Source organism: Alternaria arbusti, assembly GCF_024043155.1.
Source record: "Alternaria arbusti strain BMP 1465 chromosome Unknown scaffold_2, whole genome shotgun sequence".
Lineage (NCBI taxonomy): Eukaryota > Fungi > Ascomycota > Dothideomycetes > Pleosporales > Pleosporaceae > Alternaria > Alternaria arbusti.
The window spans coordinates 1,577,045-1,604,902 of record NW_026249942.1 but is presented as its reverse complement, the minus strand read 5'-3'; the positions used below and the strand labels follow the sequence as shown (position 1 = coordinate 1,604,902).

The following is a 27,858-nucleotide window of genomic DNA, read 5'->3' as shown; positions in this document are numbered from 1 at the left end:
CACTGGCCCATCCCCCAGCCGCAGCCCCTCCTTCCAGTTAGCTCCAGAGTCTTCACTCTCAAACATCTGCACACTTTCACGAGAGACAGACCGTGTCGGAGCTTCGCCTTGCTACTGTCTTTGTGTAACGGAAACGACGCCCGTCCCAGCTTTCGCCGCAACCACCTCGACCACAGGCCCATCCGCCGGCCTCGCATCCACATCGGGTCATCTGTCACCTGCTTCACACTACAGCGCTAGCTATCGTCACGTCGGGTATGTCAGTCTCCGTTTGTCGCGTGGTAGTTGCCTCAGCACAGTATTAACTTGCAAACAGCCGAGCAAAGCAATCGGTATACGCCAGGACTCCAACAACGTCAAGTATTGCGCCACGCCAATTGACTCTCGTTTTGTATCACCTGCCAAATGCTGCCCAATTAGCGTACTATCGACGGAGCATTCTACTCTAGCATCTCACCCACCTTTCGTTCTTCCACCATGGCGTCCTTTCCTGAGCAAGAAGAGATGGATAAGCGATCGAGCGCACTAGTGGCGCCACTGAACATTCACAAATCGTCACCAGGAAGATCGCGCTCGCGGGCTTTTGGCCACAGTCGCCAATCCTCATCAAGGGGAACACATTCCAGTCGGTCGCAGTCGCAAATATCGCCACCTCTGACCCCGAAGACATCAAGTGAAGCCATGGCTCTGCAACAGCAACAGCATCCGCAACCTGTATTCCACAACTACCTCCGTGCATTCTACCATTACAGTCCAAGTACGACAGTGTCGTCCTCAACCGACGAGTCGTCCATCACCGTCGCCATCAATCAAGGCGATGTAATCCTCGTCCACTCTGTTCATCCCAATGGCTGGGCCGATGGAACACTATTAGCTTCAGGGGCCCGCGGATGGCTGCCTACCAACTACTGCGAACCCTACGACAACCCCATCATACGGAACCTTCTGACTGCGTTAACATATCTGTGGGATCTGGTCCGCGACGGAGAGAATGGCGATCTGGGTGCCTTCTCGAGACAAGACTACGTCAAGGGCATGATTGTTGGCGTGCGCCTCTTCCTTGTAAGTGGAGCTTGTGGACGGGTATAGAGTGTGTTTGTGTCTCGATGACTGACTCCAAACAGGAACGGACTGAGTGCTTGCAGAAGGATTCACGCCTCATCCTCACACACGTCAGTCTACGGCGCATGCGGAAGGCTCTCTTAGGAGATCTTTCCACACTCGTCAAAACAGCTAAGACGTTGCAAGAAGCTCTGCAGTCGAACGAACTGCAGGTGCCCGTTTTCGAACACATGGACGAGCTTGTGTTCAAATCATTCAAGTTGGTGACTCGGGCCGTGCGTTTCCTTGACATCTGGACGACGGACGCAGTGGCGCTGTCACTCTTCGAGCTTGGCGACGCCAGTAGTCATCGACCACTCACCCCGCCGTCCGACTTGGTCGATGCTGCTGTGGAACCACAAGCAATATCAGCCCCCTCGGGCGAGAACAGGCTTTCGGCGAACGAATGCGACTCTCCGGTTACGCAAGGTGCACCATCAGTGCACGACGACTGGTACACCACCACTGCTCAGCCGCAGAGAAACCTGAACCGCCTATCAGTCGCCTTTTCGCTGCCCTCGGAGACAGATTCTCTTCAATCACCAATACTCCCCTCCCATTCCTCAGTGCAGTCGAAACGTATCTCCATGACACATCGCTTGTCGTACACCGGTAAATCAGCAAGTGCGCGCAAAGGAAACCTGGCCACCGAGAGGCTGAACGCCGCGCACGACGCTTTCCTGGGCTACATCGGCTCCTTTATTGGGTTGCACCTGCAATCACGGTCTTCGGAAGAGCTTGCTCAGATTACCCAGCACTCTGTGATTGCGTGCCGCCAACTTCTCAAAGTTGTCGAGGAAGTATGGGAACGAGACTCGCGACGATCCGAACAACTGGCAGAAGCACGAGACACCATGTACACCCGTTTGACGGAACTAGTGCAAGCGACCAAGGACATGTTCATCAACGCCGACACCGACGTTGAAGAAGTGGTGGCGCCTGAAGCAGGGAAGCAGATCGTGGCTGCCGCTACAAGCTGTGTACGTTCTGCTGGTGATTGCGTCACCAAGGCTAGGGTTGTGATCGAAAGGATTGGTGATTTCGAATTCGAAGCCGAACCTGCTGGTCTCGGTATCTCAGAAACGATCTTTCAAGAACCCGACGCAGACAACCAGGAGTCCACAGCTAGGTCCGCATCGCCCAAGCCTTCAGACACCGTCCTGGAGACCAACAAGCCACTACCCGCTACGCCAGTGGAGGAGCGCGAAATGCCTCCACCACTAGTCATCTCAGAGTCAAAGCCACTACCCGAGGTGCCGCAACCATCACCACTCGAAACCAACAGGCTTAGCCTTCAACCTTCGTCCCACCCCGTAATAGTCGAGAGCCCAACGGCAGTGTCGTTCAGATCGTCCCGGTCATCATTACCTCCTCTCAATGCGGTGCCTACTCCGGTTCTGGCTCCACCTCATGCGTCTGATTCTGCCGATAGTCCCTTGAGCACGACACAGGAAAGTTTTGCCGGTTCGACCAAAACCGACAGCGTCTACGTTTCAGTAAACGATGGGAGCAGCACCTACTTCAGTGCACAAGGCGATTCTGCAAGCATTCTTTCCCACACGTCCACGCGTGCTACTACCCCAGATCATTCGCCTACGAAGAAGGAGAGTTGCCAAACCTTGATCAGCAGCTTTGGCAGTTCCTCTGAACTCCGGTCTCTAGCAAGCGAAGATGTCGCTGCTGGCGAAGAGCACTTATTGGAGACCACCTATGTCCATGAACTGATCTACAACAAAGAGGGTCAAATCTCCGGCGGTTCCCTCCCAGCGCTTGTAGAACAGCTGACTACCTTCGAATCTACCCCAGATGTCGTCTTCGTCAACGCGTTCTATCTGACATTCCGCCTCTTCACCACGCCACTCGACCTCGCGCAATGCCTGATTGACCGTTTTGACTACATCGGCAACAGCCAGACCGTTGGTGTGCCGGTGCGTCTTCGTGTCTACAATGTCTTCAAGGGTTGGCTGGAAAGCCATTGGTGTGGCGAGAGCGACGCTGTTGCTCTAGGCGTTATCCTCGCGTTCGCCACCGGAAAGCTTAGGGCTGCTATGCCTGCTGCTGGCAAAAGACTTGCGGAGCTTACTTCCAAGGTAACGGAAGTAAGGGCTGGTGCTCTTGTACCTCGATTGGTATCGTCGCTCAGTCAGACAGGTGCTTCAAACCCTGCGTTCACTCTTGCGGATAGCAATGTGCCGTCGCCAATTGTGACTAAGAGCCAACTCAACGCTCTGCGAGGTAGCAAGGAGGGCAGGACGCAATGCAGCATCTTAGACTTCGATCCTTTGGAACTTGCCAGACAATTCACCATTATCGAGTCCAGGCTCTTCTGTGCCATCCAACCCGAAGAGCTTCTTGCCCTGGAATGGACCAAGAAGAAGAATTCGAAGGCTCGTAACGTCAAAGCAATGTCAACGCTTTCGACCGACCTGGCAAACCTAGTTGCCGACACCATCCTGCAGCTCGAGGACGCAAAGAAGCGTGCTGTTGTTATCAAGCAGTGGGTCAAAGTTGCAGCCAAATGCTTGGAACTGAACAATTACGACTCGTTGATGGCAATCATCTGCTCACTCAATTCATCCATGGTTATGCGCCTCAAACGTACATGGGAGATTGTATCCACGAAAACGAAGGCTCGCCTAGATGAACTGAAGGCAATTACCGACGTAGGACGTAATTATGCTGTCCTCCGACAGCGTCTGCAGAACCACGTCGCGCCATGCATTCCATTCGTTGGTATCTATCTTACCGATCTCACGTTTATCGACGTAGGCAATGGCACCACACGGCAGCTCCCTGGAGATTCCGGTTCTGACAGCGTCTCTGTCATCAACTTCGACAAACACATGAAGACAGCCAAGATCATCGGCCAGCTCCAATCATTCCAAGTTCCTTATCGACTGGCTGCCATACCAGAAATGCAGGACTGGATGGAGAGCCAAATCCAGCGAATGCACGCAAGCGACCAGGCCAACGTGCAAAGCTACTATCGCCGATCGCTGCTTCTTGAGCCGCGTGAGGCTCAACACTCTACGAGAGGCTCGCCCTCTATCGACAACAGTGCACAAAGCACATTCTCAGCAGAGAGCCGAACCAATTCGAAAGACAAGTTCGAGTTTCTCAACTTCAATTTCTCGACCGCGAACCTAAAGGGTTCATAGACATGTGTACTGCGCTTCATTGCGCCTTTCTTCATCGACCGCCTCTGGATGGCGCCTGGTCACCGACATACCCTAATGTTTGCGTTTACACTGCATCTATTCTTGTCCTTCATGTCACGGACACTTACGATACCAATGCCCGAGTTCCTTTTGTTTGTTCTATACCACTTCAGCGAATTTCTTTTCCGGGTGGGCTCATTTGTATTCTGCATACTCTGCAAAGGCAGATCACAGGTATCTGCGCAACATTTCATACTTTTTGCATACCCATTGGGGCTTTTGGGAGCCTGTATCAATCAGGTCTTTGGCGTTATGAAGAGGAAAGAAGTCGCTGTTACAGCAAACGGTGTGTTGCTGCGATTAGCGGTTAAAAGCATTACAAGATGGGCACTGGAAGACAAAATACGTTCTTTCGTACCCAAAGAACATGTACTGAGCCGTCCCCCGGACTGCAGCTCTCTGAATCAAAGAAATTCTCAAATCAATTACTATCTATTCGCATTGTGACAGAACTATCGAGTGATGTACGCCGCCGCCAGAAGCAAGAACCTGATTCTCCGTCTCCGCCGCGAGAGCGCGCCTCGTTCTTGGATAAAGACGTCTGATATGACGGACAGTGTATATGATAGTCGTGTGGCAGAGCTAGATTACATCGTGGCAGATCAATGATGGCAGCTGCTTCAGGGTGGGATTTCCATGTGGGGTTAAAGCTAGCGATCGCAGCAACCCCTCCACCCCTCCATTGCATCCGCCATCGCGTCGCATAACTGCCCCAAAATCCTCTCCTCTCTCCACGTCTACCCCAATTCACGCGATACTACACGCGCACGCCGAGAACCACGATGACTACCCAAGACCTTTTGATCGACGTCCGCTCCCCAGCCGAGTTCTCGACCGGCTACCTTACCTCCGACATCGCACCCACCGTAAACATTGAATACCAGATCATCGATCAACTACCCGAAATCTACGCAGCGCAAGGTATAAATGTGGGAAAAGACGATCGAATCACGCTGTATTGTCGGAGTGGAAGACGCTCGGGCATTGCGCTGGGAAGGTTAAGGGAGTTGGGGTACAAGAGCGTAAGAGATATCGGAGGGTTCGAGGAGGCGAGAAAGATGTTGGATCGCGAACAGGTTCAAAGGCAGTTGGACGCCGAGCTAGAGAAGAGCATGGTACATACCGCTGAAGACGCAAGGAGTGGCGAGGATCCGAAGAAGCACGTTAGGATCAAGAGCTTTGGCGCGTTGGTCGATGGATTGAAGGCACTCGAAGATTGAGAGGCTCACGTTCAAATGATGCGATTGGGTATGCAGGCATATGGGACGCATACGCTCCTGCCAATGCTCACCGCTGAGCTTTCGGTCAACTATTACGCAGAGCATCGAAACGAGGAAGACCGGAGTCCAGGACACAATGGTAGTGAGACAATTTTGTCCAGTGTTACACAATATACAGGTAAAGACTTTCCCCCCAAAAGAGTGGCTGAAGTTAGCTTCCCCCAGTTCCAAAACCTAGCATCGTCCGAAATACCGCTGCTAACCCGTCACTTAGGTCTACAAGCACTGTGTTTCTACTCTCCACGCTTTCCTCAAACCACCATGGTCCGTCCTGACAGAGACACATCTCTAGTGCCCCTGTGCCGGAATATCGTGTTGACTCCACTGGTTTTGATCGTGAGGTTGGCCCTTCTGACCCTTACCACGTCCATGTGCGATCTGGGGACCGTTGGAAGGTACTACACCGGACGGACGGGCTTCCGAGGGCGTGACAAATGCGGAGGTGCTAGGTGTAATCTCGCTGGTAATCGAGGAGGCAGCAGATGAGGCGATAGCGATGTTCAGAGACGATGCTGCAGCAAGGCTTGTACCCGACTCTACAGCACTTCCCGATGGAATGGCACCGGTAGGCATGGCCGTGCCAGAAGGCATAGCGCCAGAAGGAGGAGCACCACCCGGGCCACCACCCATACCACCAGAGTTCTCGTTCTCGACGCCACCTTCGTCAGTCCAATACGCCGCTGGGGTGATGTTGTAAGCGCTGGCAGAGTCCATGCCAAATGCCAGCCAACCGAAAAGACCCTCTGAGATGTCGTTGCCGAGCATGACATACTCCACAAATGGGTCAACATCCGCAGCTTCCTCCGCAAGAATGGAATCGTCGACGTTTGAAGTGAGTTCCTGTTCATTGCTGGCGTACGGCTCTACTGTATCCGCGAGTGTGATGAGATCCTGGTCGAAGAACATCTGGCCCACGTGTGTGATGTGGCCGCCTGAGAGGGTCGAGTTGGCGTTTACGGTCGCGTTGAGTCTAGACATGACGTGAATGTGCGTCTACAACATTATCTCGAGTTAGTCCCTGTTTACTCAGAAGAATGGTGGTAGAAACATGTGAGCACTTACAGCACGTCCAGTGTAGTGCCCTGGGAAAACAGTTTGAAACGAAACGACGCCATTCTCGTCACTCTGCTGGATGCCCCGCAACGCCGTGTTCTGCAAGTTCGACTCGTCGTCCTCGCCGACTCCGTTGCCCTGCGCTACGACACCGGAGTATACACCAGTAGCGTTGCAGTGCCACATCTCAAGGAAAGCCTGAGGAACAGGCTCGCACGTGTTCACGTCGATGATCTGGATGTCCAGTGTCATGGGGATGCCCTCTTGATCTTCGGTAACATCCTCACGCACGAGTTCACCTTCGACCCAGTAAGGGCCTTGGGTCACCTCGGGTGTAAGGACGCAGGAGTTGTTTCCTGTAAAGAGGGTGGCGGGATCAGTATCGGCGGTAATGCCAGTCATGTTTGACTTGTGATCAGTGGCGAGGACGGTATCGAGGTCGCGGACCCGAAGGTACGGTTTATCTGTGCGACATATCAGTATCCAGCCATCAGCTTACTCTGGGAGGGAGTGTACCTTGAGCGATAGCCCGCTTGGCTCGAAGCTTCTCCACCATGGCACTGCGACGAGCGTGCATAGCGATATCGTTACCACGCGCCTTCAGTGTATCGGCGCAGTGGGCAAGAGACCGCTTGTTGTTCGCGAGGTAGGCTCTTCGCTCAGCAGCTTCCTGTGCATGCTCTGCGGCGCTCTGGCCTGGATGAGCGAGAGAGCTCTGAGCAAGGAGGGCGACGCTGAGAAGAGCTGTGAGCTTCATGATGGGAAGATACTTGTTGGGTCGAGAGTGCAAAGAGAAGTGATGGTGATGATGGCTTGCATGGCTGTCGACCAGGAGCTTTATATCTATCGTTCGGATTTCTCGACGTCAAGTCCAGATCGCGATGTCCACAGGGGAAACGAAACAGAGGCATGGTACTCAACCCCCTAACCTTGCTCTAGGCCTTAGGCCCACTGTCCTGCATGTTTCTCTTCTACCTGTACGAGTCGTCACAAGCATACGCAAGACATTGTATTGTTTCGTAGTGTCCTCAGTCTTGGCGACACCATGAACCCGAAGCTTGTCTGGAAGCAGGCGGGTTGCTATGCACGGTTAGGCCCGCCGCTGAAAGCTTCGTCTGTGTTGGTCGGCTTTGTTGTTGGACTACGCACTGTATGGTTGGTGGTTATGTTGCGACATATTTTCCTTATTGATGTGAGAATCTATGCATTTACATGCATCTATGCTCTCTAAGAGTTTCTCACTGTCGGGCAATTTGTGTGATCTGTTTGTTCTTTGAACTTTCGATACCTAGGTACCTCTCCCAATCCCTCAATCTCCACAATCGGCATCTCCACGCCGAGCGTCAACGTCAGTGTTCCCCGCTGAAACAGTTCTCTATGCTAAATCCAGTCCATTTCCATTGCGTGGTTCCTGATTGGAGGCTTACGTGGCTGTCTGTATTATACTGGGAAGGGCTGTAATGTCTAGAGTGGGTACGCAAGCGCGAGGCTAAACATTTTTGAAAGGCGATGGGCCCCAAAACTTGCAGTCTAGTCCGCAAAGCTCATTGACATGCTTCTAGATTGGTTGCGCTACTATTGACGTGCCTTACGTATGTGCGGGTCAAGAACCGCTAGCTTCCTCCGAAGAAGACGCGTAGACATGTCTTGGCAAACGCTTCCATCCCAGCTTCAGCACACTTTGAATGCACGCGCGCATCCGGAGTATCTCTTATCCATATTGTGATATTACTATGGCCAATAGGAGGTTCGGCGATTACGCAGGTGATGGTTTTGATCCACGGCATGTTCCAGGAACGACGCTTGGTGAAGTGCTTGCGTAAGTATGCTAGGAGACTTGGGTGCGGGACGAAGACGCGAATAAACAGCTAAGCGTTTCGCGTTGGTGCTTATCTTGTGTACTTAAAGCTTGGAGACGTATGTCAGGATGGAAGTGGGACTTTGCTACATGAATCTGAAGTGAGTTACGAATATCAATATCACGACCCTGCGCTACGTCAATAGACTTGTGGGTAATCTCTTCTTGCTTTTGAAAGAGTAGTATTGGTATGGTTGAGATATTGTTGCCGATACGGCTTACAGTGACTGTCTCATGCACCACTGTAGAAGCAGGTCATATCTTCGACTTTGGACTTCCAGTCTATCATTCGAGATGCAGCTCGCCTTCGCGCTCGGCATAGGGATAATACTTCTGTGTTTCGGTCCATAACGTTTCTTCGTCCATCTGGCTTGCATCCAGGCCTGCAATGATGTCCCTACACATCTGTTAGCCCCATCTTTCCAATCGTCAATGCGACTTACTTATCTTCAGCCAACACTTCGAAGCCCGGTATACAGTCAATGAGCGCGTACATAACATAGCTTCCGATAAAAGACCATGAAAATCCGACGAGAGCCTCCACAACCTGGATACCGAGCTGGCGTACGTTCCCATCGAAGAATACTCCACCAACAATTTCTGTGACTCCATCATACCCAGCAACTTCTTTCCGAGCAAAGCAGCCTGTCGAAATCGTTGCTAGAATTCCACCAAGGCAGTGTGTCGCAAAGGTGTCGCCGTGATCAACCCATCTCCAGCGCCGAGCGAAGTCGCTAAACTTGATGCGAAGCGCTTGACGACAAAACAGTGCACCAAGTACCCCGAAGAAGAAGGCTGTCGGTAGATCAATGAAACCTGCCGAAGGTGTGATCATGATGAGTCCAGATATGGCGCCCATGAAACATGAGTCGAGACTCCAGCGCCCAACTTCAACATACGTGTAGAGCATCCACGTGAGCGCCCCACTGGCAGCACAGAGGTTCGTGACACACAAGGCCATCACTGACTTGAAGTTGAACGCCAAAGTGGTTCCCGCGTCAAAGGCGAGCCATGAGCCCCAGATGCTGATCATCGCGAGAAGTTGGCAAAGAGAATTGACCGGCCTGTGGATGACCAGATGCGCTGGTGTACGGGTCGAGGACTTGCGCGAGCGGAACAAAGGGTATGAAAGGTATACGGAAATCGCCGTTGCTGTTGCTCCGGAATTGATGTGTACGGGCGTGCCACCTGCGAAATCTAGAACGCCTAGGTCCATAAGGAAACCCCCACCCCAGACCATATGAGCTAACGGGTTGTATATGAATGTAGACCAAAGCTACCATTTGTCAGTCAAGCTCACAGGTATACCGTCGTTCAACAGGTAGGACTCACAAATATGAAGGGTATCAATGGTAGTATTCTCCCCCTCTCACACGCGCCGCCAACCGCAATGGCGCATACTGTGGCCTGAAATACTAATTGGAAGAAGCTGAACAGCACTGCTGGAATGGTACCAACAGGCTCTGCTAGCACACTTCTGTGAAAGGCGTACTTGAAATCTCCAAAGATAGCTCCTCCTTCTCCATATGTCAAGGTGTATCCAATGAAGAACCATTGTATCGAACAGACGATCACTGCTAGGATAGCTGGCATAACTGCTGCTAGAGAATTGGAGCGTGTTGTGTAACCTGAATAAGCTATGCCTACAGCTGGAATGATACCCCAACCTTGACACGGTTAGTTAGTGTAGTGAATAGTGGTGAAAGATATACATACAGAAGACCGAACAGACAAGCACGAAGAGTGTATCAGTCCGGTCGCAAGCTTCCCAGGCCCGTAGGACCTCGGTAGGCAAGCCCATGGTGGAGGTTATTAGTAGAAGTTCGGTGTCAAGGTCAATAATCCTGCTATAACAGTGTATATAGAGATGCAGGTAGTGAGTACGAGGCTCTGCAGCGGGGAAGACGTGGGCAAGGGTTGAAGCTGCAGCAGGTACAAGCAAGCCACCTCGGCTGAGCGTATCCTGTTCCCGGTGTCCGCTTTCTTTCCCTTCCCAAGTGCCCAGCATTGAGGCGCTTGATAGGCAATATGTGCAGAACCCATTGGCTTAACTAGGAGATCGTGTCGATCGCTGCGCGACGATAAGATAAGGAAGGCTCTCCATGGTCAATAACAGGAAGGCCGGGTGAAAGGTGCATTAGCCGAAGCCACGTTTAGCACCACTTTCTGCTGCTCGTGACTTTGTGATATGCTTTTGCGGCGCTTCATACGCGAACATGGTAATTTAACAATTCGATGGAGTGCCGGCACCAGATGTCGATGAAGTGTCACAAGGGCCTCGATCGCAGACCGGGGCGGCGCTTTCCCACATTCGGCAACGCTAATGCCGTTTTGAGCCTACGCAGAGGCACATCCAATGTTCATGAAATGTGACCACGGTTCCTGATCAGCGCGCCAAAAATGTCGGATAGCGAAGAAAACAATTTTTTCGGCGTCAGTCAGGACCTCGTTCCCCCCGCGCCTATCAAACCTGCGGGCGCTTCCGAGATAGATTTTGACGGCCTACTGTCACCCCCACTCAAACTACATGAGGACCTGAAAAACGGCTGCGGCGGTCAACTATGGCCGGCCGGTATGGTACTGAGCAAATACATGCTGCGAAATCATCGAGAGGATGTCGCAGGTAAAGAGCTAGTCGAGCTCGGTGCCGGAGGCGGGCTCGTTGGGTTAGCGGTCGCGATAGGATGCAAAGTCAACACCACATTACATATTACGGATCAAGAGCCGATGTTTGAACTCATGAAGCGCAACATCACACTGAACGCTCTGGATTCTCGTGTCAGCGCCTCGATATACGACTGGGGAGAGCCGACGCCATCAAAGCTACCAGCACACCCGGACATCATCCTGGCAGCGGATTGTGTATATTTCGAGCCTGCTTTTCCGTTGCTGCAAAAGACGTTGCAAGACCTGATCGGCGACAAGACTGTGTGCTATTTCTGCTTCAAGAGGAGGAGACGGGCAGATCTGACGTTCATGAAGGCGGCGCGAAAAATGTTCCACGTGCAGGAGGTGGACGATGATCCTGATAAGGAGGTATACTCGAGGGAAAAACTGTTCCTGTAAGTGTAGAAACTATGTGATGAGCCACAGCTGACGCATGCAGTTACCGCATAACGAAGAAGACTAGTTGATGGAAGGACAAGATTGTGGTGGACTAGCATCTGAATAGATGGTTGGCTGCGAGTCACGACGTTCAGTGCAGGTCCATGGGTAGAGTGTCGCGAACCCTGGTAGCCCCTTCTAAGAGCCAATTTCCGATTTGTCCCTTCTTGTATCCTCTGTCCAAGATGTCCGCTGTCGAGAAGGATATCATTCATATTCATTCAACCATGTCGCACTGCTGCATGCGCGCTTTGGATTTGCCCGATGTAAATCGACCCACTCCGGACCCTTACGGATACCTCCGGTCACTTCCCGATGTCTCTACAAGTCTTGATTTCGCTCGCCATCGGCCTGCACTGGCATTTCTCAACAGCGTAACGCCCACAAATGCTACTTGCGAAGACATACATCCGCTATTTCAGCAAGCGCAGTGGTTGAACTTAAGCTGCGAGAACTACCTGCGGCTACTACCTGCTCTGAAAGTTGCTACGCAGCTTACTAGGCAAGCATCCTCTTTGTCTTTCCACAACCATGTCCTCCATGGGGAACTCAAGTATCTTAAGGAGAAGCGAATGTATTATCTTGCTCCATCGGCATATGAGGCAACTCAGACAGCTCACCTGATGACGACTGAAATGCTTAATATCACCCTGCCAAGATATTTAAGGCTCCAGTTTGATGAACTCGACGAGGACGGGTTCCAATTCGATGCCATGGCATATTTCGGCACAGGCGCGACTGTTTCCGAGGTTATGTACTGTCCACGGATCCAGCTCCATACTCACCACCTCTACGCACTTCGTCACGTTGTTGATCATGGGTCTCGATACGATCAAGAGGCTATCATCCTGAGAATCGCTATCGCTCTTTGCCACGAACTTGCCCATGCCGTCTGGTATCATCGCAGCAGCATCGAGAATCCACCCTCGTTAGTCGATCTTTGAGAATGTTCATTGCGAGTTGCCACTAATATATTTGTAGACCCACAACTACTCATGGAGACCCTCTTTATCAGTTGGCTGACATCAGCCCCGAATTAGGGGATGCTTGGGAGCGTTATACCTTCGGCGGCAACATCTGGACTATCGACTATCCGGGCAAGATTACGACGTATTACTACCAGTTGGATGCAACAACTGGTCGCAGCGATCATGATACGCGCATTATCGTACCGCGTTGGTGGGTACACATGTTCTTCCTCCAGCCGATATGGACCTACTTCAGTCGACTACATCATGAGGGGCTACTGCGACTACCGACTGAGCTCGAAAGCGGGTGCGCATTCCGGAAGCATTCACCAGAATCGAGCATGGACTGGACCATGTACATTCATGGCGCGAAGCAGGTGCCAGCTTGCATGATGACGCGTACGGTGCCATGCTTGCTATGGAACATTTTGAGGCCTGCTCTAGAACGCCTAGAGAATCGTAATAAATCTAAAGACGGATGGAGACGTCCAAGCGAATCGGAACGAAATCGAGAAGAATATGAGGAGATGTGCAGGTCGCTAGTAGATCAAGCGGCGGCACCTCATACAATGTCGGAACCAGACGTGTCTCTTTCGGAGCCTACATTAGAGGACAAACGGTAGATCAATGAATGTAGCGTTCACGTTGGCCCCGAAATTCTCTGCGAATATGATTAATCTTCATACTGATTTCCTCGCCGGGATAGATAGCGATTACACCACTAACTCAAGCGCTCTCTTTAGTTTTACGTGGGTGCGACTCATGCCGGCTCTCGAAAAACTTGGCCGTAATCCCGATCATGGCGATAACAGCAGAGACCGCGAGAAAGTTGACAATCATGTTGCCCTTTTCCCACTCCTCCTCTACCTTGATGTTCCTACGCAGCCTTTTCCGCCTAGCCCAAATATGCTCGTTCACATTGTCCTGCGTTTCCTTGTGCCTGACGTTGTCAAAGTGTGGAACTTGATTCCCTTGTTTCTGCTGACCAGGGCCAAATCCACCCCATTCGCCGTAGGATTCTTGACCAGCATGATTGGATGACTCCCCACCTTCCTGTGCGTTGGAATATGCGTATTCGGCTCGCTTCGCGCCGTGACGTCCATAGCCGCCGGCCTTATAGAACGAGGGCGGTGGCCCTCGGAAGGTGCTGCGCTTTTTGTTCAGTCCGCTGGCCGGCCTTGAGCCATATGCAGCGGAACTGTAACTCCCTTGCGGATATTCACTCCCGCTCGCTCCCCAGCGTGATTGTCTTTGCGAGTGCTCTAGTTGTGCATCGTATTGCGCGCGTTTCTCCGGTACAGAAAGAACGTGGTATGCCTCGCTGATTGCGACGAAACGTGTGGAGGCTTCGGGGTCGTTGCGGTTATGGTCCGGGTGGTTTTTCTTCGAGAGCGTATAGAACTGGCGCTTGATCTCAGAAGCAGTCGCCGTCGAAGTGAGGTGTAGCGTCTCGTAATGATTGACTAGGGCGTCCGCGTATCGTGGGGCCGTAGCATGCAAATGCGAGACTTGTATGCGCCGCGGAAGAGCAGGACTCGTGCGACGGAGACATGAGTGACAGATGTATGGCGAGGATATGCGCGACAGCCGAGAAGTCGACGTTTGAGCGATTGATCGCAGTAGGCTAGATGGGCGGGGTGGCATTGCCCATTACCAATATCCGAAGGTGAGGGTGCCCATGCAGAAACATGAGTTTGGGTGAATGTTCGGCGCGCATGGAGGACGTCATCGCCAAGCTCCCGAGGCTAAGACAAGCATGGCCTAGCTTCAGAACCCAGTCAGTGGGCGACGCTCCACCGGCGTCAGTTAGCGGGGCGTTTCGAGACGCTCGTAAATTTCGAGATTGACCACGAGACAAGCACCACTGCATTCTCGACACGGCCAACATGGCGGCCAAGGTAGCGGACGAAGTCGCCAACATGAAGTGTATGGAAACGCTACCTCTCGCGTTACATCGCCTAACAGCGTACAGTGGACGACACCAACGGCAAACCAGCAAATGGTACAACGGAGAACGGCGAAAAGCCCGCAGGCGACGCGGATCACGAAGATTCAGACGATGACAACGAGGCCGAAGATGGAGCACCAGAAACCGGCGAAGGCGCTGCGAAAAAGAAGAAGAAGAGGAAGCCCAGAAAGAAGAAGAAGGCTGGCGCAGCAGCCGGCGCAGGAGGGCCCAAGGTGCAGACATCACCGCCACGAGTTCGCATCGATGAGCTGTTCCCCAACGATTCGTACCCCGAGGGCGAAATCCAAGAATACGTCAACGAAAACGCCTACCGGACCACCAATGAAGAGAAGCGCCACCTCGACCGTATGAACAATGACTTCCTCACCGAATACCGCAAAGGCTCAGAGATCCACCGTCAAGTTCGACAATGGGCTCAGAACTGGATCAAGCCGGGCATGTCGCTTACCGAGATCGCAGAGGGTATCGAGGACTCGGTTCGCGCCTTGACAGGACACCAGGGTCTGGAGGATGGTGACGCGCAAATAGCGGGCATGGGGTTCCCGACTGGTCTGAGCATAAACCACTGTGCAGCGCATTACACCCCTAATGCGGGCAACAAAATGGTCATCAACTACGAAGATGTCATGAAGGTCGATTTCGGCGTACACATCAACGGACGTATCGTGGACAGCGCGTTCACCCTGACCTTCGACCCCGTATACGACAATCTCATCAACGCGTGCAAGGCTGCGACAAACGCCGGTATCAAGGAGGCCGGTATCGACGTGCGCATGAGCGATATTGGCGCTGCTATCCAGGAAGTCATGGAGAGCTACGAGGTGGAAATCAAGGGACAGATGCTGCCCGTCAAGTGCATAAGGAATCTGAACGGACACTCCATCGGACACTACACCATCCACGGCGGCAAGACTGTACCGATCGTCAAAGGCGGCGACCAAACAAAGATGGAAGAAGGAGAGACATTTGCTATCGAAACATTCGGCAGCACAGGAAAGGGATACGTTCGGGATGATGTAAGTCACTCGCCTACGAGTAAGCCTACTCTTGATCTAACAAGTACCACAGATGGAGACATCTCACTACGCCAAAAAGGCCGACGCACCCAAAGTCGCTCTCCGCGTCTCGTCAGCAAAGACACTCCTCAACTCCATTACCAAGAACTTCGGTACTCTGCCTTTCTGCAGGCGGTATCTTGATCGCATGGGCCACGACAAGTACCTCTTGGGCTTGAACAACCTGGTCAGCGCGGGTATTGTCGAGGCCTACCCCCCGCTTTGCGATATCAAGGGCAGTTATACAGCACAGAGTGAACACGTAAGTAGCCACTGATCCGTCGACACTGTAAAGATGTGTGCTAACGCAAGACAGACATTCGTGCTTCGCCCCAACTGCAAGGAGATTCTTAGTCGCGGTGACGACTACTAAGCTCCAATTATACGTCAATCATGAAGCGTCTGCAATTTCATAGTAACATGTGACAACAAGTAGAACGAAGCTATGTGTTCCGCGCTCATGAAGCAACGGTTTCATGACCATGACTGGGCACTGCATATACCGGAAACAACAAGAAGTAAAAAACATACCATACCCGATTGATCAGCTTTCACCTGCCCTCCTCTTCCTTGAATAAACTAATGCCAGCACGCTCCATGTCTTTACTAGGGTACAGATTCAGTAAGTATACATCATCACTACGAGCATATAGATCGGGGTCCAGAGTTCCAGTAAATTGTATTGAGACGAATTGTCGCACACACCCAAGGAGTGTGCTCCGTTCGCTCATCAGCACTAGATTGATATGATACTGCTTCGCGAGAACCAAAAGAATCTAAAAGCCAGCTCCTTCATCTCTTTTCCACAAATATATCTCTTTTCGAGGTGCTTAGCCCTCGAAGGTGAAGCTGGTGCCGAGCTTGTGGCCGGCCTCGTTCAGCTTCTGGGTATCGAAAGAGCCACCAATACCGAAGGTCAGACCGCTGTTGACCTTGGTGTTGTAGGCGAGGGAAGCAATGCCGAGGTTGTTGATCTTGGCCTGGATGGGATTAGTACAGACGCCCTCGTGCATGTCAGGGACCGTCATACCTTAGCGAAAGACGCAGGGTCAAGCTTGTACTTGGCAGCGAGCTCAAGACCGACGTTGTTGCCGGACTTTGAGTCCCAGACAGCGCGGGCACCGGCTTCGACAGCGGGGTTGACGCGCTGGTAGTACGAGGCGGTGAAAACGCTCAGGGAGTTGGTGGCAGTCACGGCAGCGTTGTACAGAGGGGTGGTGTATCCGACAGCGGCGGAGTACTTGGTGATGGCAGCCTTCTGCACATCGTAACCGACTTCACCACCAACGACCATGCCCTCGTGGCTAACGACAGCATCAGCGGTGGTGCCAATGGCGCCAGCAGCCGAGTAGTCGACGAAAGCGCGGCCGTGGAAGGCAGGCTGCTTGAAGTGAAGGTTGACCTTCTGGCCCTTGTTGCCGGCAGCGGGGTTGAAGTTGGAGAGAATCTCAGTCTTCAAGCCGCTGGCAAAGGTGTCGTTGAGCTCGACCTTGGTGGCCAGCATGTTGGCAGTGTTCCATGACTGGGTGATGCTGATGCCTGCGTCGTCCGTTGTCAGTAGGTTGATTCCGTAGCCCGCCACGGAAAAGCCCCCCTTGCCGGGAGGCTGCTTCACGTGGAATATATAAGATTGAAAGTTGGAAGACGCATGAAGGGGTATAGAGAGGCTCGTGGAGCGGGGGAGAAAGGAATCGTTTGTCGTACCGTTGGAAAGCGACTTCTTGCCCTCGAGCTGGTGGACGCGTTAGCCATGGCGTTTTTCCGCGTACAACGGCGGGCTTACCGAGGAGGTGACGGGGCCATCGTGGGCAGAGGTTCCCTTGGCGGTGAAGTTGACACCGTTGGGGGCCTTGAGCTTGACCTCAAGGGCAGCTGCGGGCGCGTCAGTGGGAGGGCAGGCGGATCAATTGGAGTCGCGGACCTGCGGCAGTGTGGTAGAAGTCCTTGTTGATGAGCTGGAGGGCGGCTCCGTTAGCAATGGCGCCATGGGGAAGCTCGTCGCGGGGAGCCAAAACATACGTCGTTGGAGGCCTTGGCGATGTCGCTGAACGCCGGCGGCGGGAACTTGGGGATGATCTTCTCGACCTTGACGTACTCAGTCATGTTGGGCGGTTTGGTGGGGGATGTGATGGAGGAAAGAGGGGTGTTTAGGGCGTCGTGTTGCTGGCTGCAAGCAAAACTTCTTGAGAAGTCACGGCAGGGTCCGCGCTAGTAATCCCGGATGATCTTCGTGCCTGCCAGTCCACCCACTCTCCATCCATCCCTCAGACACGACCAAACTCTGTTCTCGCCATGCTCGTCGGCGTCGGCGTCGACTACTCTGCGCCCGTGTCGACTAGACGCCCCTTCATCTTACCTGATACTAGCATGATGTGACTGCCACTCCTGCCATCTGCGCCCTCAACCATGGAACCCGTTTCCAGGCGCAGTCGCCCGCGCGCGTGGCATCGTCTTGAGTTGTTCGGCCCACTCGCCCACGCACATGTGGTCGCCAGTCTTTCCTTGACCGGACGCTTTGTACAGCGCAAGAACAGCGCATGTCATGTGGTGTGGGGTCGTCTGTCTGGGCGACAACGTTGACCCTGCAGGCACATCCTCATGGCAACATACTCCAGTCACCATCCCGATGGCGAAGACAGCCCATTCACTTGCCATTTGTTCCGTGTTTCTTCTGAATCTGATCACGCAGTTGAGATGCCTCGAGTACACATGCGGAGTGGGATCTAGCCATGCTCGTTCGCATTGCCTGTGGGGATATCTTGGTGTCTGCATATTAGCAACCCCATCAATCGCTGAACGATTGACTTTCCTCGCACCGCAATGGCAACTTTGAAGAATGTGCGACATTGTGTTGACGCTCCGATGGGAGGGTACCGTCGTTTGGTTCATACCAGCCTTACCATCGGTGGCCGATCTCGGGTTCCCAGACGGCTGTACTCCGCGCCCCGCTAAATAAATAAAACTCCTAGAGTGACTCTGACGTTGATTATTCTAGCGCACGCGTCTGGACCTGCAACGACACAATAATTAAATCGGCGCTCTTTGGACGCATACACAGACGTTTGGATACACCGAGTACGCATCTCATTGACTAGTCGCCGTTCACAAGGGAGCCGAATCCCCACAATCTCGCCAACACCACAACCACAATGTCTACCTTTGGCACGCACTTCAGGGTCACCACGTATGCATACGCGCCGTATAGCTGCTCGACGTCTACTGACCTGCGATAGCTATGGCGAATCCCATTGTCTTTCCGTCGGCGCCATTATCGACGGTTGCCCGCCGGGCATGGCCCTTACTGAGGATGACATCCAACCCCAGATGACGCGCCGCCGACCGGGCCAGTCCGCCATCACAACCCCCCGCGACGAGAAAGACCGCGTAGAGATCCAGTCTGGCACAGAGTTCGGCATCACACTGGGCACCCCGATTGGCGTCAGGGTCATGAACGAGAACCAGCGCAAGCAAGACTACGGCAACAAGACCATGGACATGTACCCAAGACCGAGCCACGCCGACTGGACATACCTGGAGAAGTACGGTGTGAAGGCTAGCTCAGGCGGTGGACGAAGTAGCGCACGAGAGACCATTGGTGAGCGGATTCCGGCACAACCACCGTACAAATGCTAATGGTGCCCAGGACGAGTAGCAGCGGGCGCGATAGCGGAGAAGTACCTGCGCGAAGCCTACGGTATCGAGATCATCGCATTCACCAACTCCATCGGAAACGAGTTCCTCTTCCCTCCCACACCCGAACACCCCACCGCATCCACGAACCCAGAGTACCTCAAGCTAATCGACTCGATTACACGCAACAAGGTAGACGAGTACTTGCCCGTCAGGTGTCCGAGCGACGATGTCACCAAGCGCATGGAAGACTTGATCGCCAAGTACCGCGACGCACAAGACAGCATAGGTGGCACTGTGACTTGCGTAATAAGAGGTTGCCCGACAGGCTTGGGAGAGCCATGTTTTGACAAGCTGGAGGCCAAGCTGGGACACGCTATGCTGTCGATTCCCGCAACCAAGGGTTTTGAAATCGGATCCGGCTTCGGAGGCGCACAACTACCGGGCTCAATTCACAATGACGCGTTCGTCAAAGCTCCTGCTGTCCCGGCAGGCGAAAACCCCGATGCAAGCAAGTATCGCTCAAAACCCAAGCTCACCACCAAGACCAACAACTCGGGCGGTATCCAGGGAGGTATCACCAATGGCGCGCCCATCTACTTCAACGTAGCTTTCAAGCCGGCAGCGACAATTGGACAGGCGCAGTCTACAGTCACATACGACCAGGAAGAAGGAGTGTTGGAGGCCAAAGGCAGGCACGATCCTTGTGTAGTGCCCCGTGCAGTGCCTATTGTCGAGATGATGGCTGCATTGGTCATCATGGATGCTGTACTAGCCCAGCAGGCTAGACAAGGCGCGAGGAGCTTGCTTCCACCGCTAAAGGGCGTTCAACCCGTCAATGGCGCTTGATAGGCCGGATGATGTAAGTCGGGTATAACGGGAGTTAAGGCGCCAGCTGCAAGTGTACGAGGTTTTTGCGCCGAGATGGATGAAAGTTATTAGACTTGATGTATAGCTAAAAGAGCCACGACTCTACAGGATCAGGATCCACAGATGGGCTCAAAGGCTCAAAGTCATTCCGAGTCGGAATACAGCAAGTTCGGCAGCGAGAACCAGTTCAGATGCTACCCATGATCATACAAACTTGTCTACCACCCTCGGCCGAGCTGACAGAACAGTCAGCGAGACGAATAGTTCACATGCGAGCCGAATAGGCAAAAGTGTAGAACCAAATCTCGATCTTCGTGACGTGCATCTTATCGGTAGACTGTAGGATAATGCATGCAGCTGTAGACTAGTCGAGACGTTCCGATAGAGTGGTAATAGGCACCGCCACCTGGTGTCTTTACCCATTGAGAGGCCGATGTTCACCGGCAAGGACTTCCAGCCTCGCGGAAGCCAGTGTAGGGGCCGGCAGAGTCGCCACACTGTAAGAAGAGGTGACCGGAGGGCCAGGAGGATGCATTGGCAGCGGATGCTATCGGGCCTTCCCCTCCACCAAAAGCAAGAACCCTGGCTGTTGGAGATCCCTTCGCTTGCAGCCGCGAGCCAACATGACATAGGACACGCTCCGCGAACCCCTCTTCCTCCAGTCTATCCTCTTGCCTACAAGCAGCTCTTGTCAGTGTCGCTCCCTTGTCTGACCGACATCGAGATCGCGCACAAGCATGTGTGCCGCCTTGCATCATCCGTGTGAAGATAGCCATGGCAAATTCGTCCAGCTCGGTGCGCCATGCCGAAGCTAGTCGTTGATGCTGGTGGTGCTCCAAAAAACTCTGTCCTGTCGCAAGCAGATGCTGCGGTACCCGAAACCAGGCTCCACCGATAGAGTCGTCCCAAGTTCGCTTCTATCTCCGCAAAGGCCCCTCGCGTCCGGACATGTCAGCTGACCCATGTCTCCGGGACCTCGATTCGAATTCCCACGTGCGGCACAGCCTGTCGGACGCGACCTATACATCTGTTACAGCCCATCGGCTACTGCAGTAGGCGTTTAACCCCCAATCTAGATCCGGTACCAGGCCAATCGAGCCTCTTCGTCGTGGTCGCGCATCGATCCTTTTGGATGCCGCCTCTGCGTTTGCCACCATACCGAAAATCATCCATGGGCTTTGATCTTGCCGAACGCAAACTAAGGCAGGCACGTTGAACGTCGCGACGGGCGCCAACGTCACAGCTACCTAATCCGAGCCCGCTGTTCTTCTCCCTCGACATTGGTGGCTAATCATATTACTTTCCTACCCGGCCCAGAGAATGGAATAACTAACTCGTCCTCGGAGCCCGCGCGGACTGCCTCTTCATTCCCCTCGTGATCAACCATGGCCCGCGCCGCTACTGCCACCTCTTCCAACAACAGAGACGACCAAGATAACTCACAGGCGCAGGACACAAAAGCCAGTAAGCGGCGCTGTGTCCAGTCGGCCTGTGTGCCCTGCCGGAAACGCAAGTCCAAAGTAAGCATCAATCTTCCCACTGCATGCACCAATTCCACATTGAGCTCCTACATCTGGCCCGATGCTGAAGATTCGCCTCCGCGGAAGGCTCGTCACCAGCGAGGATTATCCGCAACTCTTGTTTGGGCCATTCTCCGGGCAACTTTCCCGGTCCCTCGCCAAGTGCCCTCCTGCTGACACCTCATCTACAGTGTGACGGTGGTACACCCGTGTGCGCGACTTGCACTGCCGTCTACAAGACTGAATGTCATTACGATGCTGAGAGCGAGAGTCGTCGCACTAAGGCTACTCCGACGATCGCAAACAATACTGGGATCAAGCGCGACGCCTCCCTTGTCGCCGCCTCCAGCCCTGAGAATGCCTCGAGCGCCGAATTTATTGTCAATTCGTTGAGACGTCTACCTGAGGAGCATGTCCAAGAATTTCTCAATCATATTCGAAGAGACCCCAGCCTCGACATCATCTCCCTAGCTGAAACATGGCGCAAGAACGTGACGCTGACGCAGAGCGAGCCCGTTGACGTTCAAAGCCTCGAGTCAGATCTTAGTGTGCTGCTTGGGAAGCCATCTGTTACATCCACTGGCCAGAGCAGACACTTTGGACATTCTGCAAGCCTAGGCCTGGTACCCGAAGATGAGGATTTCGGTGGCGGGCGGCTGCGTACCAACAGCGTGAAGCCAGAGCGTCAAGGGTCAACATGGACCAACGTAACCGATGACCTGGCTTTTGTTGAGACGCTGCTTGACCTCTATTTCACCTGGAGTCATCCCTTCTACGTGCTCTTCAGCCGAGAGTGCTTTTACAAGGACTTCAGAGCGGGACGCGACAAGTATTGCTGCTCTCTACTGGTCAATGCTATATGCGCATATGCATGTCATCTCACAGAAGACCCTGCAGGTCGCACGGATCCTGACAACTTCCGTACTGCAGGCGATCACTTCTTTGCCGAGGCTAGGCGACTTCTGTTCGAAGATGAAACCCCGAGCCTGACGACTGTTCAGGCGCTCTGCATTATGTCGATGCGTGAGCCGAGTACAGGGAGAGAAAGTTCAGGCTTTTCCTACATGGGAAGGTGTCTTCGTATGTGTGTTGAGCTGGGTTTGCACTTGAACTATGGCGCCAATTCTGCGCTTGGCTTGACACCAAGTGAGATCGAAGTGAGAAAGGTCACATTCTGGGGCTGCTTCACTGTGGATACGTGAGTTAACTTGGCTACTTTTACCCCGACTGGGCTAACTCGACGCAGAATCTGGACGATCGTTACTGGCCGCATATCTCAGCTTCCTCGAGCTGCCATTACTCTCGAAAAGCCTATGCTGGAAGAGACGTCTGACCTTCCTGAGGCTTATCCCGCCCCCTCACAAATCGCAGGAGGCGGAGTCGTAACCATTCGCATGTTCCTCCAGGAATTCACATCGCTCGCGGAGCTCGTCAATGACAACAACCACATGTTCTTTGCGCCAAAAGAGCGACTTACGAGCAGTAAATTGCTTGATTTTTATCATAAATACCAAGCCTGGTATAGAAAACTGCCAGCTTTGATAAGCCTGGAAGGAAAGAAGGAACCCGAGCCACACATCTTGGTACTACAGTATGTCTGAACATCCATGCTTACTTTGCGAACACAACTGACACTACACGTAGCATGCTTTACTGGACCATCATCGTGCACCTTTTCCGGCCTCTGCTCAAAGTCGATCTTATTCATTCCGATATACGCCCCCGCGACATCTGCGTAGATGCGGCCAACAAAGTGTCTGAACTTGTCCGGATCTACCGGCAGTTCTACGACTTTCGTCAAGCTCACCTGCTCATACCACACGTACTACTCACTGTATGTGTTGTGCACTTGCTATATTCAAAGGATAACAGCATTTCTCGCCAAAACCTCATCGAAGGCATGCAGGGCCTAGACGATCTTCACGAATGTCACTATTTCGGGGCGAGGAGTTTCCGCGTCATATACACCCTGGCGAAGACGTGGAAGTTGCCCTTTCCTGAAGAATTAGGCAACTCCTCGTTGATACCGACAAGTGATCCCAACAAGCCCCAAGGTACTATCAGTCCTCCGACAGATCCTCTTATGATACCTCCCAATACAACAACTATTACCGGCAATCGGATAGGACCTGGCCGTCTCCATCCACCTATTACTCAGAGGAGGGAGAGCCTGTCGATGTTTGCTCCTCAACCAGGGTTGCAATTGGCTACACATCCCGCCAATTCGAGGCCGAGTAGTGTGGTATCGAGCCAACACCAACCATCACCTGTTGTAGGGCACACACCCACCCATCATAATTACAATACAGGAATGGCTTTACCGACGTATCAGTACTCGCAGCCCATGTCATCCGCCCCCAACATGTCTACGGCAATGACATCTCCATCTACCGACACGGCAGAGTCCATGTTTTGGAACCCTATTCCTGGAGTACCAGGACCCATTCTGCCACGTCACACTTATCAGCAAATAAGTCCGATGGGCCTGGAGAGTGTTCTCCACAACACAGACGTAGGTGATCGTCTTGGTCGGGATGGTTTCAAGATCAGCGAGGACTGGCGATCGACCCATATCAACGGCTACAATCACAATATTGGAGGCAGTGTATACGGCAACCCGCACAGCCAGGCAGACACTGGGTATGCGCACCGAGGGAGCTACGCGCAGCCGACAGAACATGTGAGCTACCCACAAACGACACATGAGGGGCACCACCATACGCAAGAAGAGTACGACCCGGGATGGTGGCAGAACACGAACGGAAACCAAGGACCGATGAGTTGACAGATGGACGGTTTCAAGATTGATGATGGGAGCATTTCTCATTTGATGCAGCAGTTGGTTCGGTGAGCTTTATCGGAGGAGGCCAGTACATTCGAGGCTTGATAAATTTCGAGTGGCGTTGCATAGCGGCATCATTTAGCGGGGCTAAGGCGCACAGGTACTGAACGACGAGTGTATTTTCTCAATGAAGGCGTTCATGGTTGGTGGACTGAGAGCTCGTACGGATGTGCAATGTGGAATTTAGCAACAGTAGGCAAACGTCATGTGTTCCGTGTATCCAAGGTCCATTCCATGTGCCTCTTTCTTTTTTCTGCGCGCATGAATCAATGAGACACAACATAATGGCAGGTACAAGAACATGAATGTTTGTATTAACACATTGCAGCTACATAGAGACATGTGTAGGTAATATAGTTGAAATGCTGAGATATGAGAGGGTATAGATCTAAATGAAGGAAAAGCCGGGGAAAAATATACAGGCCCAATTAACGGCAAAGTATGTAGCACGCCGGCGACATCGACTCAACATTACACCTCACCCTTAAAACCAGCAACAGACTCAAACACCCTTTTGCTTTGCAGTCTGGACAAGCACACTAGCAGTCCCAGCACGCTCTTCGTACAAGCGCCTCAGGTCCTCGACAGACTGCTTTTTGAGGTTCATTTTCTTTGGCTTCAATGTTCGGCCTCTTGCAACCCCAGTCTCGGCGTCTGCGTCATCTTTCTTTGATTGGTCTTTGGCGAAGTTCTCGAAGCTGGGCATGCGCTGCATGAGGCTTGGACTCGGGGTACGGAGACGGGGCGCAGCAGCCGGAATGGGGAGCGTGGATGCTTTGGTGGGTGCGTTGATAATGGGAACTTGAGGTGTTACCGGGTATACGGGTCGGGCGAGTGAGTTGATGCTGGGGCTACGGCTTGTTGTTGATGATGTTGCGGAGAATGGAATGCTTGGACGGCGAAAGGCAGGTTCTGATGCTGGTGCCGAGACTGCGCTTTGGGGAGACGTCAATTGAGGCGAACTCACGCCCTCGCTCGATGCGTATGTTGAGGATGGACCTCTTTTCGCAATAGAGTTGTTGCTGTAGTAATTACCTGTAAAACCTGGAAGCGCCATGCCGCCCATGGGGTGTTTGTGAGCTTCATCCTGTGCGACGACGGCCTTGGAGACATTGTCAATCTGCATCGCAGTCAGGGTTTTCCTCTTAGGAATGTTGAGTCTAGGCGCAACAGTAGGAGGAGTAGCAGTAGTAGTAGAAGAAACGTGAGAAAATGGCGCATCTTCTTGTGCGCGAGTAGATGCTGACATAGGAAGGACTGGAACTGGATTGCTCGTACCAGACTTCTTCTCATCCGTTTGTGCACTCCATCGCGGTGGTACATTAGGGGGTTGGCCGATACGGTTGTCGTCGTTTCGGGGTGGGGCGAAGCCATCAGTAGTAGCAGCGTAAGTTATGGGTGACTCGGCGACGTCTTCAGGCGCGTCGGATATGACAGTAGAGTAGCGAGGTGGTACTGAAAGGGGCGGTGCAGGTTTCCGCTGAACAGAATCGGCAGAAGATTTGGCCGACGGTGCGCGTGAGCGTGGAGGCAGAGGAGGCGGTAACGCCTCGCCTTGTGTTTCCTGTGGTTCGTGATAGGTAGGCATCTTCTCATTGTCGAGTAGCGTTATACCGCTCATCTGATCTTCCAATGAGCCTTTGCTATCTGCAGAATCACGCTTCGCATCCGCCGGGTCCTCCCAGTCGTTCTCGTCTTTGGGTAGCTCGAGCTCATTGTAGAAAGCCTCCTCCTTCTGCCCGCATGCTTCTCTAAGCCCCTCGGTCCACATGTCGACCGCCTGGGTGAAGATCCTTCTAATTATCGAGGACATTTTGGCGTCTTCAAGCTGATCAGGTCCACACAGTAATCCAGGTGCAAAGCAAACAGCGAGGTTTTCGGCCGTCATCTTGTTTTCTTCTTGTCGTGCGGCGATGGCACTCATGAGAGGCAGAAGATGCCTGCATAGGATCTCGCGGGATATGCCAGGTAGCAGGGACCACTCCGAAGTTGGCGAGAACAGGTCGGTCAGTTTGTCGAGTTCAAGAATCTCCTGGCTGTCGCCATAGAGTCGCTTCAGGTCCCGATATGAGTCGGTTGGGAAGATGGGCTGGCGTAGCGATGCATACCATGCTTTGATCAGAGCTGCTGCCATGAAGACCGAGTATGCGTCGGTGGGGGCCACCTCAGCTAGTATCTCCTCTTGATGCTGGGCGTGTGGGTAGGGTGGTACAGGCAGTGTCACCTCGTTGTCCTTCCAGATGATGTATTTTTGGCCCCTATCGTATGCTTCCTTCAAGGCATCGCGCAGCCTTGAATGTGGTGGTACGCGGAACAGGCCTTCCGAGGTAATGTTCTGCTCCATGAGCACGAAGCTGGTCGTCTCTCGCAGCACGCGTGGAAAGCGTGTCTTGCCATTACTGCCTGTGGGGAAAGGGGCGCGGGCGCCAAATGCTCGTTTCCCGCTGCCATTGAAAGCAGAGATGTGTTCGCACACGCGACGGTCGGCAAGATAGGTCGAAGGAGGGATAAGCAGGTTCTCGATTTGGATTTCGCGGGCAAGTTGCGTGAGGTTGGATACTAGAAGGAGTCAGCATTGCTCCGCGCTGCGGGGTTGTGGATACGCACGATGATAGATCTTTCTCCTGAACTTGGGGCTGACAATGGTAGAGAATATCTCGGTCAGTATCCGTACCCAAGCCTTCTCGTGCACAATGTACAGGCGCTGGAGCCTCTTGCGCATGGCCCTGGACAGGACATGGTACGCTTGCAGAAACCAGCCCCAGCCAGGCCGGTGCTTCTTGTTTGTCGCTGAGCCATCGCCATCGCCGGCAAAGAAAACGACCTCGTATTCGAATCCCTTCAGCAGTTCGTCTTCCTCGGGCAGGCGCGCAAGGACATAGGGTAGCAGGGAGTCGTAGTCGGCTTCGTGCGAGTCGGGGAGAGCGGCGGCGTTGAGGATGAAGACGGGCCTTCCCTCTTGCGAAGGCAGCGGCGACCGGTAGAGAACGGAAGCAGCGATCTTGGCCAGGTCTGGTGAGTAGTTGGAACTGTGCTGTGGTGGGGGTACTGCGGAGAGCGAGGAGCTGCGCAGCCGACTGGCGATGTGGGCACGCACGCCGCTCATGGCGACGAGTGAGGGGGCTGGCAAGCTTCAGTCAGGTTTGCCGCTGGCAGTAGGAAGGAACCGAGGGCGAATCAGGTATAAGAGCACGTGCGGACAATATACATGTAGTGGAAAGGGTCGATGGACGGCCTGAGGCGGTGCGGTGCGGCTTATGCGGAGATGCAGCACCTCAGCCTGCATCTATAAACAAACCTTGGGTACGTCACTGTCATGAGCGCCACGAGGGTCTCAACTTTCTTAGCGCACCCAAGCACGGACGTGGCTGACTCTGATTTGACTCTAT

General features: G+C 53.2%; 11 protein-coding genes across 11 annotated transcripts; 6 read left to right on the top strand and 5 right to left on the bottom strand.

Annotated features, from left to right (window-relative positions):
• Positions 1-477: 477 nt before the first annotated feature.
• On the top strand, positions 478-4,259 carry J4E86_002125 (uncharacterized protein; the record flags this gene model as incomplete). The annotated part of the gene is made up of 2 exons (XM_051442688.1): positions 478-1,062; positions 1,125-4,259. 2 exons carry the CDS (start codon positions 478-480, stop codon positions 4,257-4,259), a joined length of 3,720 nt encoding a protein of 1,239 aa, XP_051306276.1.
• Positions 4,260-5,101: 842 nt separating this feature from the next.
• J4E86_002124 (uncharacterized protein) lies at positions 5,102-5,539 on the top strand (the record flags this gene model as incomplete). Its single annotated transcript, XM_051442687.1, has 1 exon — positions 5,102-5,539. The coding sequence occupies one exon, from the start codon at positions 5,102-5,104 to the stop codon at positions 5,537-5,539; it is 438 nt and encodes a 145-aa protein (XP_051306275.1).
• A 348-nt stretch (positions 5,540-5,887) lies between these two features.
• Positions 5,888-7,409, bottom strand: J4E86_002123 (uncharacterized protein; the record flags this gene model as incomplete). The annotated part of the gene is made up of 3 exons (XM_051442686.1): positions 5,888-6,592; positions 6,662-7,116; positions 7,169-7,409. 3 exons carry the CDS (start codon positions 7,407-7,409, stop codon positions 5,888-5,890), a joined length of 1,401 nt encoding a protein of 466 aa, XP_051306274.1.
• Positions 7,410-8,795: 1,386 nt separating this feature from the next.
• J4E86_002122 (uncharacterized protein) lies at positions 8,796-10,311 on the bottom strand (the record flags this gene model as incomplete). Its single annotated transcript, XM_051442685.1, has 4 exons — positions 8,796-8,907; positions 8,954-9,786; positions 9,843-10,177; positions 10,227-10,311. 4 exons carry the CDS (start codon positions 10,309-10,311, stop codon positions 8,796-8,798), a joined length of 1,365 nt encoding a protein of 454 aa, XP_051306273.1.
• A 599-nt stretch (positions 10,312-10,910) lies between these two features.
• Positions 10,911-11,644, top strand: J4E86_002121 (uncharacterized protein; the record flags this gene model as incomplete). The annotated part of the gene is made up of 2 exons (XM_051442684.1): positions 10,911-11,572; positions 11,617-11,644. The coding sequence occupies 2 exons, from the start codon at positions 10,911-10,913 to the stop codon at positions 11,642-11,644; spliced, it is 690 nt and encodes a 229-aa protein (XP_051306272.1).
• A 1,665-nt stretch (positions 11,645-13,309) lies between these two features.
• J4E86_002120 (uncharacterized protein) lies at positions 13,310-14,227 on the bottom strand (the record flags this gene model as incomplete). The annotated part of the gene is made up of 1 exon (XM_051442683.1): positions 13,310-14,227. One exon carries the CDS (start codon positions 14,225-14,227, stop codon positions 13,310-13,312), a length of 918 nt encoding a protein of 305 aa, XP_051306271.1.
• Positions 14,228-14,469: 242 nt separating this feature from the next.
• On the top strand, positions 14,470-15,980 carry J4E86_002119 (uncharacterized protein; the record flags this gene model as incomplete). The annotated part of the gene is made up of 4 exons (XM_051442682.1): positions 14,470-14,509; positions 14,556-15,568; positions 15,621-15,869; positions 15,924-15,980. The coding sequence occupies 4 exons, from the start codon at positions 14,470-14,472 to the stop codon at positions 15,978-15,980; spliced, it is 1,359 nt and encodes a 452-aa protein (XP_051306270.1).
• Positions 15,981-16,437: 457 nt separating this feature from the next.
• Positions 16,438-17,710, bottom strand: J4E86_002118 (uncharacterized protein; the record flags this gene model as incomplete). The annotated part of the gene is made up of 6 exons (XM_051442681.1): positions 16,438-16,587; positions 16,638-17,146; positions 17,312-17,339; positions 17,391-17,479; positions 17,529-17,562; positions 17,627-17,710. 6 exons carry the CDS (start codon positions 17,708-17,710, stop codon positions 16,438-16,440), a joined length of 894 nt encoding a protein of 297 aa, XP_051306269.1.
• Positions 17,711-18,756: 1,046 nt separating this feature from the next.
• ARO2 (bifunctional chorismate synthase/riboflavin reductase [NAD(P)H] aro2) lies at positions 18,757-20,086 on the top strand (the record flags this gene model as incomplete). Its single annotated transcript, XM_051442680.1, has 3 exons — positions 18,757-18,791; positions 18,841-19,202; positions 19,251-20,086. 3 exons carry the CDS (start codon positions 18,757-18,759, stop codon positions 20,084-20,086), a joined length of 1,233 nt encoding a protein of 410 aa, XP_051306268.1.
• Positions 20,087-21,492: 1,406 nt separating this feature from the next.
• On the top strand, positions 21,493-24,412 carry J4E86_002116 (uncharacterized protein; the record flags this gene model as incomplete). The annotated part of the gene is made up of 4 exons (XM_051442679.1): positions 21,493-21,627; positions 21,819-22,825; positions 22,874-23,218; positions 23,272-24,412. The coding sequence occupies 4 exons, from the start codon at positions 21,493-21,495 to the stop codon at positions 24,410-24,412; spliced, it is 2,628 nt and encodes an 875-aa protein (XP_051306267.1).
• A 559-nt stretch (positions 24,413-24,971) lies between these two features.
• J4E86_002115 (uncharacterized protein) lies at positions 24,972-27,575 on the bottom strand (the record flags this gene model as incomplete). Its single annotated transcript, XM_051442678.1, has 2 exons — positions 24,972-27,028; positions 27,077-27,575. 2 exons carry the CDS (start codon positions 27,573-27,575, stop codon positions 24,972-24,974), a joined length of 2,556 nt encoding a protein of 851 aa, XP_051306266.1.
• Between the last annotated feature and the right edge of the window lie 283 nt (positions 27,576-27,858).